The following is a 14,576-nucleotide window of genomic DNA, read 5'->3' as shown; positions in this document are numbered from 1 at the left end:
AACTACTTTACTTAGCTGTCAGATATTGGGGAACACCTCAACAGTGATCTCAGGCTGCAACCTCAGGTGCAGAGCTGGGATCACAGATGCTGACAGGAGTCTCTTCTCTTCAGCATTAGCATGTTAGATGGACGGTATTGCTCAGCTGCTTGTGTGCGGCTCTACAATTCCGTCCATCTCTGAACGGAATCAGCATGGCCGGCGGTTCAAATCCCGACAGCGGGAGCCCGGCAGTGAAGATCCCGACAGGTACGTCTTTTTTCTATTTACTAACCTAACCTCCCCCCCTAACCCTCCATTAGGGGTCCCTAACCCTAACCTCCCCCCCCAAGTGCCTAACCCTAACCCCAAGGGTGCCTATCCCTAAACCCCTGTTCCCCTAGCCTAACCCTAAGTCCCCCCCGGGAGCCCCTAACCCTCCCCACCCGCGGCTGTCTGCTCTCGGCGCCTGGCTTACCTTTGATCGGTAAGCCGGGTGTCGGGCTTCCGGCGTAGGTCTAATGACAGGAGTCGGGATTTTGACACCTGTCATTAGACACTTGCCGGGATTACACAGTCGGGATGCCGACGGTTGGCATTTAGACCGTCGGCATCCTCACTGCCTACCCTCTGAACCAGGCCCTGAGTGCAGTAATAATTGGAGGTGTATAGATGGAAGGGTTCTCTACCTTCATGCCTTGACATGCAGTTTGCCGTGACTTGGCCGCAATGCTGGCATCCAGATAACAAGGAGAACCAAATGCTTTTGTACAGACAGTAACCACAGAGTGACCATCACCTGTCCCTGCACTAGAGACCGTGTAACCGGCACCAACTCTCCCCAAAGCTGCCAGGGATGTTCTGTTTAGCCCAACTTTAATGGCTGCACTATTTTTATAAACACGTTTGGGTTTCTCATTTATTTAGGAAATCTACATAAGACACAGAATCAGTAGGTTATCACCTCCTCACATTATATTTTGTGCAGTGGTTATATTGCTTTAATAAGTACGGGCGTTATTATCTAGACTAGCTGAGATATAAGGTCTCCCGTATGGGGTTTTCCTTACTGTAACCAGGAGCCTGTGCTGAAAGTATGGCAAATCTCCCAGAGACAGCTTTCCTTCCTCAGACTGACATTCTGCTGGTTACATTGTTTGGCGGTGCTCCTCACAGTGACTGCAGGAAGTGATATCATCATGTGCATGACATCACTGCCAGACTACAAGAACTTGCTGGATAAGTGACATCCAGATAAGAGATCCCGTACCTGGAATTCCTTTGTACAGTACATACACCTATATCATGTGTGGATTCTATATCACTGTGAAACATCTTCCCTGCGGCCTCTCCTACACTCATTGTGCAGGGCTTTCCACAAGGGCTGCTGGGGGTAACACTGATACCTAATGGGCAGACTTTCAACTGAACAAGTGTTTAAATGCACTCACAGCTGGGAATAGTGCAGCGCGGAGCATCCAAAACACGGTAATGGTTCTGGGGAGAGTCCTGCAGCACAAAATAGCAAACACAAAACATATATGGGCAGCACAGACGGTGTAATGGTTAGCGTTACTGCTTCACAGCACTGAGGTCGTTGGTTCGATACCCACTACGGCCCTAACTGTGTGGAGTTTGTATATTCTCCCTGTGCTTGCATGGGTTTCCTCCGGGTACTCCGGTTTCCTCCCACACTCCAAAAATATACTGGTAGGTTAATTGGCTCCTAACAAAATTACCCCTAGTGTGTATATGTGTGTGTGTGTGTGTGTGATACGGAATATAGAGTGTAAGCTCCACTGGGGCAGGGACTGATGTGAATGGCCAAATATTCTCTGTAAAGCGCTGCGGAATATGTGTGCGCTATATAAATAACTGGTAATAAATAAATATATGTTCATAGACTGCTGTAGAACTTAGGTGCCGCTATCTTTTTGCCATTTAGGGGCAGATGACCAGTTGCTCACAAGTTGACCACAATTACACTCAGGTTGTGCACAAGGAACTAAGGGCCTGATTCAGACCCGCTCGCGATCGCTATGCGCTCGCAAGCGGGTCGATGGTGGCCCACAGCGCATGCGCACGACGGAGCCGTCTCCGTTGTGCGCATACACGAGACCCGGATAGCGACGGGCAAGCCGTCGCTCCGGGTCTCGCTGCAAAGGGGGCGTGCTGTCGATGTTGAGTGACAGCACGCCCCCTTTGGTGGGTGGGCCGGGGGAGTGGCTGCCCAAACGGAGGCGTTCCCATGTGAACGCCTCCGTTTGGGGGCGGCCCCACTGACATCACGAGTGATGTCAGTGGGAGAGATATCGGCTTGCGGCCACGAGACCCTACCACAAGGGTCTCGTCGCAAGCCCGATGGTCGCGATTTTCCTGGCCGCTCACTATAACTGTGGGTGGTCACCCACAGCTATGCGAGCGGCCAGGAGGCCGCTCTAAAAAAACAAAAGCTCGGCCCTGATTCAGAGCGAGCGCTCTGTCAGAGTGTCCGGCTCTGAATCAGGGCCACAATGCGAATACTATATACATATGGTTGATTAAATCGTAGTTTCATCATTAGCGCACACTTGCAGCACGAATCTGGTCAGATGAATCTCTGCACATACATAATTCTACATAGTCATCAATACCGACTACAGCCCCGGACACACCCTTACTAAACTTACAGCTGTGTATGACCCAGAATTACGCACAGAAGCGCTCCTGGCTACAGACCATGCACTGATCTGCAAATCTCAAGAAACACCCGCTAAACGGACTTGCATGCGGCTCTGCATAATTGCATCCAGTGTATCGATCTGTGCTCTGAAATTAAATCTCATTAAAGTACTGTATTATTATATACGGCCACTTCTCTGCTATCACTTGTTCCGTTCCATACCTTGTACACTATGGGGGAAATTCAATTGAACGCGCTATTGAATAGCGACGGGAGGGACTCCCGAAGCTATTCAATACACTGCGCTGTGTGGTCGGAGAATTGCCTTAACAAGGGTGTTAAGGCACGTTAACCGGCATTCTCTAACCAAAGTGCCGGGCGCGCGGCTGTTAGCGCAGCGCTATGCAGAAAAACTGCTGCGCGCCCGGCACTTTGGTCGGATTTCTCCTCGCATCTCCAGGGGGGTGCGAGAAGAAATCCTTAGCACGACCACACAGCGCAGTGTATTGAATAGCTCCGGGAGTCCCTCCCGTCGCTATTCAATAGCGCGTTCAATTGAATTCCCCTCTATGAAAGACGTTCTGTTGCTGGAAAAATGTTGACACCCCCACCTACAGGCCACTTTTACATCCTGCACCGACCAAAACTACCCAAAGCAATTAATAACATGTACAAGGGTACTGCAGCTAACAATTGTAACTTAATAAATTAAAGCATTGATGCCCTATGGACATATGCCTTCCATTATTTGTTTTATTATTATTCGATAGACTAATAAATGACAAAGGCCCTCATTCAGACCCACTCGCAAGCGGGCGCACGTACGTTAGGAGTACGTACAAAATTATTTAAATTCAATGGCTCGCTCGTATTTTCGTTCGCATCTAAAATTCCTCCCTAAACTCAGGCGACCCCTCCTCTAACTAACGAGCGTGCGAAATAGCGAGCGTACATCCCCGAAATGGCTTGAAGGGAACGCACGCACAAGTGAAACCGGAAGTGGCCTTGTCAGATGTCGATTACCTGCTCCTTTATTCTGCCTACCTCCCTCAATCGTATCATGCCAATCAATGTATCAATTAGCTTAATTGTTTTTTTTTTTTCAACACAATGCAAGAAACTTTACTCTTGTCCGTGTTTGTGTTTACCCGCAGAATACGTACGGATGGAACATTCGCTTTTATTGTTCAAAAAACATGTGAACCACAATTAAACAATTGTTCTATTGCTGTGGATCCCCGCATATTTTCCGGGGTTCATTTCTTTATTTAAATTTGCAAACGCATGTCACTGCATCAAGCCTATCATAACTCTCCAGAGATTTCTAGCCCTGTTGAACACATGACTCATACACTAACCAATAAAATTGCTCCTGTTAATTTCCAAAATACATTAGCCAATCAGAAATTTTTTGCACACTTTATCAAAATTGTTTTGTATGAAAAACTCCATTGCCATCATGAGAGCCTCCGCATTCACCAGGCGTGAGCTGCTGGTGCTTACGGAGGTGATGGATCGCCGTATCACCAGCCAGCCTCCTCCCATCACCAACCGGCAGAAGCGCTCCGCGTATGCGGAGGCACGGTCCCGTCTGCGGTCCTTAGGTTCACGCCGCAACATCGGGCAGCTGGAGCGCAGGTGGTCAGACCTGCAACGGCGAACGCCCCGCTTGCTGGCATGCTTTCGCATGCAGATACTGGAAAGTAAGTGTTATGTATTGTGGTTTTCATGTTTGTGTTTGTGGGGCAAACTGCGTGTGCATGTTTTCCTGTCTGTCCTATTTATTATTTGTCCTCATATCTGCGTGTGCATGTTTTCCTGTCTGTCCTATTTATTATTTGTCCTCATATCTGCGTGTGCATGTTTTCCCTCTATTTCTGTTTTTTTCATTCTACTCCTATTTGCATGTTTTTTTTTGGTGTTTTTTTTTTTATTTGGGCCCCGGATTTGGCCAGAAACTAACCTCAATTTGTTTGACATATTTTAGGTGGACAGCCAAGACTACGCCGTCACCGTCCGGCCAGACGGCGTTCCCGGCCACTATCCCCAACCCCCAGCCAACACTCCACCCCAAATATTTCCCCTATACCCCACTCCTCCCCAGCCTTCCCAGACCCTCTCCCGGAACTGTCGGGCCTCATTCCCCTCCATCCCATTCCCCCTCTCCTCCACCCACCCCTCTTCCAATTACCCCCTCCCCGGAGTCCGTCATTACCCCTCCCCGTTCTTTGGGGAATGAAGGCTCCTCCGAGGAAGAACATGGAGGGACTTCCGGAGCTCCCGTTTTGGCTCCCGGTATGTTTTTCTTTTGCATTTTTTTTAAGCACAAACTGTTTGTATGTAATCATGTGTCGTGCCTTTATTCGTGATTTTTGGGTTTACTTTTGGTGATTTAGCAGTTTGCCTTTACCTCTTCCTGCTGGATTCAACATACACATATCACACCTGTGGGAATTTGTACATAGGCCTGGTATTTTTGGCAGCACCCCCTTTTTGTTTTGGTTTTTTTTTTTTAGGTTTAGGAGTGATTTCGTTGTGTTTTTTTTTTGATAATGTGGCTTCCCTATTGTTTTATTAATCCACACACTTTTCTCACCCACAGAGGAACAGAGGCGTCGGCAAGAGGTGGTCGAATGTGTTGGCCAGATGCGCCAACATGTCATTGGCGTTCTTGTGGGCCTTGACCGGCTGTCTGGCATCCTTTGCCAGTAGTTTTTTTTGTTTTTTTTAGTTTTCTAAATAAATTGTTGATTTCGAATATACGTTCTGGCTCATTCTTTTTTTCCCAAACCAAAAAAAAAACCCTGACATAAGTTGACTGTTCCTGCAAGGATTTCCCTTTTTTAAAAGTTAGATTGTGTTTTGTATTTGTATGTAAATCAGCCACAAGAAACACAGAACAGTAACAATGTCATTTCCCTTTTTGGGTGTAGTGTCAATTAGATATTTCTACATTTTACAGGTTCCGAGTTGGTGTGCAAGCTGCTTAGGCCAATCTTCCAAATCCAAAGGTTTGGACAGGCTTCCTTTTGGTGTGGGTTGGGAACCTGAAAACATATTTCAGTTTACATCAACTGGTGTCAGTACTGGATTACCCCTTAGTCAAATGTAAGGTGTGTTAACCTGGTTACACTTGCTGTTAACGTCCAAAAAAAGGAAGACCATTTCACTCTCCAAACATTTATTCACAACATAAATGAGAAATCAAAGTGGTCACTCCCTCAAAAAAAAACACAGTGATAAACTCTAATACAACACATACAAATTAAATATTTAAATTAAAAAAACAATCAAGAACTGGTTGACGAAGGACCATGCCAACATGATTCCACAAACATGGCGTTGCTCCAACCGCCAACTCCTTTCTACGCAATCAATAAACTCCAGCCAAGATAACCTCCAACAATCCAAAAACGCCACCTCGACTTGAGACACACCAAGCCATAAATAGTGTTTCGTTTCCCGCACAAATTAAGGAGGGATCATAGGGCCGCACAATCAATGATGCGGCCGCAAAATAAGGACGCATGTAACTATAAATACGTCACGAAAACACATTCAAATTCTGGTGTATTTCTTGTTTGGACCTCAGACATGACGACAGACCAGGGAAAAAATGCCCAAGAGTCAGGCGGTAAGTCTTTCATGCATTTTCTATCAATGAATATTTGAAACATAAGATTAGGCAAGTTGTGATTTGGTGAATTCTGTAAATTTACACAAATAGGTGAGGAGGATGACATGGAAGAGGCTGCTGGGCCCAGTATTCCGGCCAAAGCGGCCAAAAAAAAAAGGCAGCCACATTTCACAAGAAAGGAGATGGAGGTTTTGATCCAGAAGTGTGTGGACATCCTGCCACAGGCAGACAGGAATATGAGTCTAAGCCAGAAGTGGAGAATGTGGGAAGAGGTAGCCGTTGCTGTCAATAGGGTGGGTGATTATGTCCGTCTAGCCCGGGATGTCAAACGGCGGTAAGTAAACCCTTGCCCCCCCTAAAAACAAACCCCATTTTAAACCAAAGGATAATGGCTTCCATTTTTCCCCACAGATGGGGCGACTTCAAATATCGCCTAAAGCAAAAACTCGCGGACAGGGCTAGGCATGCAAGGGGGACAGGTGGGGGTCCCACCCCTGTGTCATTGGAGTTGACGGATTTAGAAGAGCTGGCACAGGGGTGTGTGCAGCCTGTGGAGGTGTTTGGCGTGTCCAACATGGATACGGACATGCCAGACTTTGCGGCTCCTCATGTTGGCCCAGGTAAGTATTGTGATGTCACCAACTCTGAAATACTATTGTGCCAATATGTAGATTCTAATGTGACTTTTCTCATTTTTCCAACAGAGACAGAGGCGGATGAGTCTGCTCCAGAGGGAAGCCTTGGCCGCAGAATTTCTGCTGGCTCTGCAGGGGAGGAACCAGTACATCCGGCTGAGGACCCTGCAGAAGCCAGTCCAGGGCGTGCCCCCTCGCAGGCAGTGGGCCTCCTCACAGAACTCAATTTAAAATCGGATTTCCATACGGAGATTCTGCAGAGGATGGACGCCAGTCTGATATGGGTGGCTGAGGCCCTGGAGCAAAATGCTGCGGCCAACGTGACCATTGGTCAGGCCCTGGCGGAAAATACCAGGGCCAACATCCGCATCGCCGATGCCCTGGAGCAGCTCGTTCGCCAGCACATGGTGGAGCCGACCTCTCTTCCTGGCGGAACATCAGGATCCTCCACCTCTGGCACAACATCAGCCAATCCTCCAAATGTGCCTAGCCCTGTGCCTAGTCCAGAGGCCACAACATCTGCCTCTGGACAGGCCAGCCCGATGGCATCCCGGACCCGGTCTGGCGCCCACCCTCCCCCATCCAAACGGGCGAAAAAACGGTGACAGCAGTGGCGACTTTTCCCACACTCCTTCTGTGCTTGGCTCATATTCCTTTCTGGTCAAAACTTCCCTCTCCTTTCTTGTGAAATGTTTTTCATTTATTTTTGTACGTTTATGTTAGCAGTTATTGATTATTTATTTTTGATAAAAAGTATCTTTGCCAGAAAAAAAGAAAACAAAAATATTATGCCAATTGGTTTGTGATTAAACAATAAATTTATGATACAAATCTGACATTGTATTGTGACATTATTGTACAAATGGGTTACATTTAATCCTGGCCCTAAAGGCAAAAAAGGACACAAAAAACCATTTCATTTTTTTAAAAAAAAGGCCTCTTGAAGGAACGTTTAAAAAATCACATAACGATGCAAATTCCACATTAAAAAAAAAAAGGGGGAGCTAATTAAAACATGATGACATTATTGTCACAATAGGCCATAAACAACAAACTGAGGCCAAAAAAAAACCCCAAAAATGTACGCCAATTGATTGTGTAATCCTGACATTAGCTGGTATGATTTCCACCTGCGTACGGTTTTGTGCTATCCCAATAAACTGCTTTCCAAACACATACCAAGCCGGTTTTCAATACAACACTAATTGCTTTTGTGACCACCCGCGATTAATCGCTGCAACATCATGGAGTCCCGGGACGGAAGAGAAGGCCATCGCCAATGTGGTCGAGTAATCCAGACCCTAAACTGTGCGAGCATTTTGAAGGGAAAGAGGATGTTCCAGTGACGTATGTGACGGTCCGAACACATTTGACGTTCGCATCTGCTAATGTATGTACGCCCCAAAAACGCCTCGCCACGCCTGCGTTTTTCCATCTCCACCCCCGTCAACACCCAAAAACGCCCTGTTCTGTCAATCACATTTGACATGTCACTTCCTGTACGCTATTTTAGGAACGAGAGAAAAAAAGCTCGCAATCTGCCGTACGCACATGCGCTGTGTAACACCGACGCATGCGCGGTTAGTCAACATCGGAACGCAACGAGCGTACTGTTGGTAACGTGCGGCTCTGAATGAGGGCCAAAGAGCAACAACTAAGTACATAGAAATAACTGCCTGATGTACAATTTCAGCTTTATAGTTATTAAATTCTAATAAATTGCATACATTTTTGAAGACGTCATTAGCAGCTGTTTCAAAAACTGTTAACTCTTATTTCAAGTACAGCAATCCTTTAAAAGTTATGTCACTTATAGAAACTACAATGTTACAACTTAGATCCAAAATTGTTTTAAAACACAAAAAACAAAAAAAATAAAAATTCATAATACATTTGAGTCCATAATAATTTACATCACACTAATCGGGCTCCAGCCAGCGCTGCGGCTTACAGGATGACATAGGTGGGTAAAGATTCATCGTCGTCATCATCCGGCACATACTGAACGAACGGCTGGTCCTCTTTGTGAACGTCTTGGTGTTGTGTTAGATCGTACTGGTTGGTGAAACTCTTGCCACACACGGGGCAGTTGTACGGCGTCCCATCTGCGTGGATTCTCAGGTGACGTTTGAGGGTCGAAGTCTCCCGGAAACACCTGCCGCAAAAGGGACAAGGATATGGCCGCTCCCCAGTGTGGATCCTGATATGTCTAATTAGACAGCCGTTATACAGGAAACGCTTCCCACACTCCGGACACACGTGAGGCCGCTCACTTGTATGGGCCCTTATGTGTCTGTCGCAAGCGGCTTTGACGTTGAACAATTTCTCACACATGGTGCAGGGATAGAAGACCTCCCCGGCATGGAGCCGCAGGTGCATCTCGAAGTTGGATTGCTTGATGAAACACTTGCCGCATTCTGGACACGGGAGTGGCTGGTTTCTAATGTGCAGCAGCCAATGCCTCTCCAGGCTGGACCGCGTGTACAGAGATTTTCCACATTCGTGGCACGGCCACGGCACTCCGACTTTGTGTATTTTCAAGTGCGTTTCCAGCTCAGATTGTGAAGTAAAACATTGCGCGCAAGCTGGACAGACCCGTATCTTCGCCTCCATGTGAAGGATCAGATGTTCTTCCAGAGCGGCCTTATAGTGGAAGTGTTTCCCGCACTGCGGGCAGGCCGAGGTCAGCTGGCTGTGGGCTGCCTGGTGTTTAGATGACCCTGAGAGGTTGCTGCAGTTTTCCTGAGATACAGGAGAGGTAAAAGCTAAGTCTACAGCTGGTTTCCTCTCACTGTTTGCATAACCGCCCACCACGTGACTGTCAGGTCTTTTCTGTAGAGAATTATTTCCTTCCCTGCGTCCTAGAACATAAGGGGATTCGGTGACATTTCCGCCATTCTCTGAGCTTTGGTTGTTGACCACGACTCTCTTCACGAACCAAACGTTTACCGATCTCTCCGAAGAAGGATCTTGAACATTGCCGGACTGTACTGGAGTAATCACGTCTTCAATTACCCAGTCTGAAACCGAGAAATAAGGACAGTGAGTATTTGCTGCTGACTGGGACAATAACTTCCAAGAATTATGTCCTTTGGTAATAAGCATGTGAGCTGCCGGATCCAGCACGATTCCGGCGAGTTAGCTTTTAGATTTAAAACAGCAATAATTTATAAGCCAAAACCAGTTAGTAATGCCTTATTAAGGATTGCCACTTTAAATCTACATTCTAAATCGTAGGAATCGTGCCAGTCCCTGTAACTCGCAGGCTATTACATACTGGCTTATCTGCAATTATTGACTAGAATAATTCTCTAATGATAACGCCCATTTACGAACAGTGGTAAAATGTAAATAACGTGTTTTAAACCGACAGACATCCAACAGAGCCGGGAAGCTTCGCTAGAGCAGATGGACCAATGATTGCTTAAGCTACCCACTGTTTGTTAAATATTGTTTTGCTGTCATATTGAATTCATTAATCCACAACTCGATGTGGCGATCAAATGGCGCGATAACTCCAACAATGGTACAGCAACTCGCCCCATCACGCCACGAACTTGCAGATATCTGTACACAGAGCAGTCTTGTTTACATTCATTTTATAGCTTAAATAATAGAGATTAATGTGAACATACCGTATTTCATGTGGGGAAGTTATTTGTACTTAGGTTAAAAGTTATGTGGGAGATCCTGGGATGGACCCTTGGTTAAGTAACATCGGGGGGGGGAAGCTGATAAAAGCTATGGAAGCATTTGACTCTGTGACAGACTTGGTAAAACAATCCTAACAACAAGTGCAATTCTGTGTAACTTTTTCCTTTTCATTTTGAAATTGCAACATATTTGTCCATGTAATATGTAACCCTTTTATTCCTATCCTTTCTGTAGCTAAGCATTGTGCCTCCTTTGTAAATAAAGTGTTCCTTTTTATTAGTCTATTTTCATTTAGGCTCCAGCACCCAGTGTGTGAAGAAGCTATTAGATTGCCAGGCTACGCTGTAACTATTATCCATTGCTATAAGCTGGGGGGGACCAGCTGACCGAGTGCTAGTTTGTGTCACATAAGCCTGCGCAATTGTTATAGAGTGTTTCCCCTTTGCGTAATTACAGCGGGTGGGGGCAGTAGAGGGATGTATGGTATAACGGGCAGTGTAATAGCATATTTATTGTATTATATTGGGCTCTGCCCTCGCTACATCAGGACTTGGGGATCAGCGCGACCGCAGTCCTGACACTAGTGTAGGGCCGGTCATGGTGATGCTTGTAGGGGCCTCACATTGTGCCAAACCAGGGATGTCCCTTACAGTAGTAATAGAGGTGTAATAAGTGTACAAGACTACTCATGTCTACATCTTTTCTTTTTCACACAATCATGAGCAAATCAGGATTCTTGGTAGATTTGAGAGTTTCAGTGATACTAATTGAGTTTCAATTCCACCAATCTCGGACCAGACACGATTCTTAGTAAATTTACCCCTAGATTGTTCTATACCCATCCAGTATAAACATGGTACATATGGCTGAGTATGACATGAAGCACAAAACCCTGTTCCATCCCCGCTTCCAACTACTTTACCACTATACAAAACATTTCTCTCACTGGATTACCCTCCTATGCAGAAACGGGTCATTCTTCCAATTGACAGAAACCTAGAACCCCAACCACCTCTCCCTACTGACCTGGTCATTCTGTGTCTTCCTTCTATGCACGAACAAAGGGCCTGATTCATAGATGTACGCTAACGCGATGGTTAGTGCATAGATGTACGCTAACGCGATGGTTAGTGCACATCTCCGATGTTTGGGAGTTTGCTAGAACAAGTGCAAACAGTTCCACGAAGCCTCTGTCTGATTGACAGGCAGAAGCATTCGGGGGGCGGTGTGGTAGTGACGTGCATTCCCGGAAACATGAGGGGGGGTGTGGGGGCGACCTGCATTCCGTTTTCTGGGAGTGCTGAGGCCAGGGTTTGGGGGCCATGGATACAGACTTCCTGGCCTTGCAAGCACCCAAGAGCCGGTCAGCCATACGTAAGCTGAGGCTTATGCTGGGTACACACTGAACGGACATATCTGCAGATCAAGTGATACACTGAACGACCATCATCTTCCAGGCAGCTTCGGGTCCTGCTGGCCAGGGGCGGGTAAGCCCCCCCCGCGCGGCTGCATGTGTACGGGTAATCGGCTGATCGCCCGTGCACACTTGCTGATTTGCCCTTCTGCTCCACGGGAGGTTTCTGTCCTCCCTGAGCTCACCTTAGGACACCTGCGTTACGGTTTAACAGGTGTACCGCCCCAGTCAAACTCCACCTGCCACTGTCTGCAGATATATCTGTCCATCAGCTGTACAGCACTGCCAACGCGATATGTCTGTGAACGACAATCGGCCAATATATCTGCCAGTGTGTACCCCACTATACTTAGCTGTCAGATATTGGGGAACACCTCAACAGTGATCTCAGGCTGCAACCTCAGGCGCAGCGCTGGGATCACAGATGCTGACAGGAGTCTCTTCTCTTCAGCATTAGCATGTTAGATGGACGGTATTGCTCAGCTGCTTGTGTGCGGTTCTGCAATTCCGTCCATCTCTGAATTAAGCCCGGAGTGCAGTAATAATTGGAGGTGTATAGATGGAAGGGTTCTCTACCTTCATGCCTTGACATGCAGTTTGCCGTGACTTGGCCGCAATGCTGGCATCCAGATAACAAGGAGAACCAAATGCTTTTGTACAGACAGTAACGACAGAGTGACCATCATCTGTCCCTGCACTAGAGACCGTGTAACCGGCACCAACTCTCCCCAAAGCTGCCAGGGATGTTCTGTTTAGCCCAACTTTAATGGCTGCACTATTTTTATAAACACTTTTGGGTTTCTCATTTATTTATTTTTAATAAAATCTAAAAATACATAAGACACAGAATCAGTAGGTTATCACCTCCTCACATTATATTTTGTGCAGTGGTTATATTGCTTTCATAAGTACGGGCGCTATTATCTAGACTAGCTGAGATATAAGGTCTCCCGTATGGGGTTTTTCCTTCCTGTAACCAGGAGCCTGTGCTGAAAGTATGGCAAATCTCCCAGAGACAGCTTTCCTTCCTCAGACTGACATTCTGCTGGTTACATTGTTTGGCGGTGCTCCTCACAGTGACTGCAGGAAGTGATATCATCATGTGCATGACATCACTGCCAGACTGCAAGAACTTGCTAGATTAGTGACATCCAGATATGAGATCCCGTACCTGGAATTCCTTTGTACAGTACATACACCTATATCATGTGTGGATTCTATATCACTGCGGATATACAAGTGTTTAAATGCACTCGCAGCTGGGAATGGTGCAGCGCGGAGCATCCAAACATACAAAACATATATTGATCATAGACTGCTTTAGAATTAGGAGCCGCTATCTTTGCCATATAGGGGCAGACGCATAGTTGCTCGCAAGTTGACCACATTTACGCTCAGGTCAAGGAACTAAATGTAAATACTATATACATATGCTTGATTAAATCGTAGCTTCATTATTAGCGCACACTTGCACCATGCACATGATCAGACGGATCTCTGTGCATACACAATACTACATAGTCATCGATACCGACTACAACCCCCGGACACACCTGTGGTACCCCCATAGTTATGGGGTTACCCCTTAGTAAATTAGGGAGGGACTTAGGTGTCCTGCAGCCCCTTTTTTTTTTTTTTTACATATGACTATACAGCACTATTTGTCCCATAGGCAAGTATAGTGAACTCTTACTGACCCTGCTCTCCCTGAACCCTACTGAGCATGTGCAAACTGGGGGGAAGAAAATGTCCCTTGGTCAGTAACTCATTTTTGCGGGAAAATCCTGCCCCACTCATTGGTAGCCTGGGTGTCCAGGCAGAGAACCTTGTAGGCGGTCTGTTGCTGGGGGTCCCCTGTCCACTCAGAGAAGCTGAACAAGCAGGGAGGAGAAAGAGGCGAAGTTTATAAAATAGCAATCCCCTGGAGGGGAGAAGAGAGCCCTGATGGGAAGTAGCTGGGCAGTAGGAGCTGCCATGTAAGCTTGTAAAGTGATTCAAATACCTGCAGGAGAAGAGGAGGGGGGTGTCCTAGCCAGTAGTAACCCAGATGCAGAGCAGGACTCGCTGGAGGTCAGCGGCTGTGGTGGAGGCCTGAGCGCTGCCACAGTGAAGGTATCCTGGCTGCGAACAGCCGGCGCAAAGACCCCACGAGAACTCCTAGCTGTAAGGACCAGTGAAGAACTGGGAGGACCCCCCAGTATGGAAGAGCCCCCTGCTAAGTATGAAGGCTGCACTGCCTGCTGTTTAGGGGAGTGCCTGCTGACTGTATCTACTGCTGCTGCCAAAAGACTCCCTGTGAGGACCCAGCTGCTGGCAGGAAGGACCCCGCTGAGGTGGCTTGTATGGCTGCAGGATCCGGAGCAGGATTGCTGGATGGCCAGGCAGTGCTGGGGAAGCTCCAGGTGGAGAGGACCCCACTATAAGGACCCTGTCTCCCGGGTGATGCTGCTGCCACTGCCAGTGAAGCCAGTTTGCCAGGTAGACTGCTGCGTTGCAGAGGACGACGCCCGGAGGAACTGCGCCAGAGGGACTAGCCGAGGACGACCCCTTGTGACAAGCAGGATACCGGAAGAGTCAGAGTGCCCGGAGCATAGG

At 47.2% G+C, this 14,576-nt stretch overlaps 2 protein-coding genes across 2 annotated transcripts in view; one reads left to right on the top strand and one right to left on the bottom strand.

Moving 5' to 3' along the window:
* LOC148506526 (major histocompatibility complex class I-related protein 1-like) overlaps positions 1-14,576 on the top strand; it is a 185,481-nt gene that overhangs the window by 135,377 nt on the left and 35,528 nt on the right. The gene's annotated exons all lie outside the window — the stretch shown is intronic.
* On the bottom strand, positions 8,392-10,022 carry LOC148506528 (uncharacterized). Its single transcript, XM_088446656.1, has one exon. The coding sequence runs from the start codon at positions 10,016-10,018 to the stop codon at positions 8,861-8,863; it is 1,158 nt and encodes a 385-aa protein (XP_088302782.1). The 5' UTR covers positions 10,019-10,022; the 3' UTR covers positions 8,392-8,860.

The sequence above is a fragment of the Taudactylus pleione genome, unplaced genomic scaffold (genome assembly GCF_031769625.1).
Source record: "Taudactylus pleione unplaced genomic scaffold, aTauple2 ptg000400l, whole genome shotgun sequence".
Classification (NCBI taxonomy): domain Eukaryota; kingdom Metazoa; phylum Chordata; class Amphibia; order Anura; family Myobatrachidae; genus Taudactylus; species Taudactylus pleione.
The sequence above is the reverse complement of the archived record's forward strand: the minus strand, read 5'-3'. Positions and strand labels throughout refer to the sequence as shown.

What these genes read in the sequence shown, in the direction of transcription:
- LOC148506528 (XM_088446656.1), bottom strand. Translation starts at nt 10,018, where the DNA reads ATGCTTATTACCAAAGGACATAATTCTTGGAAGTTATTGTCCCAGTCA.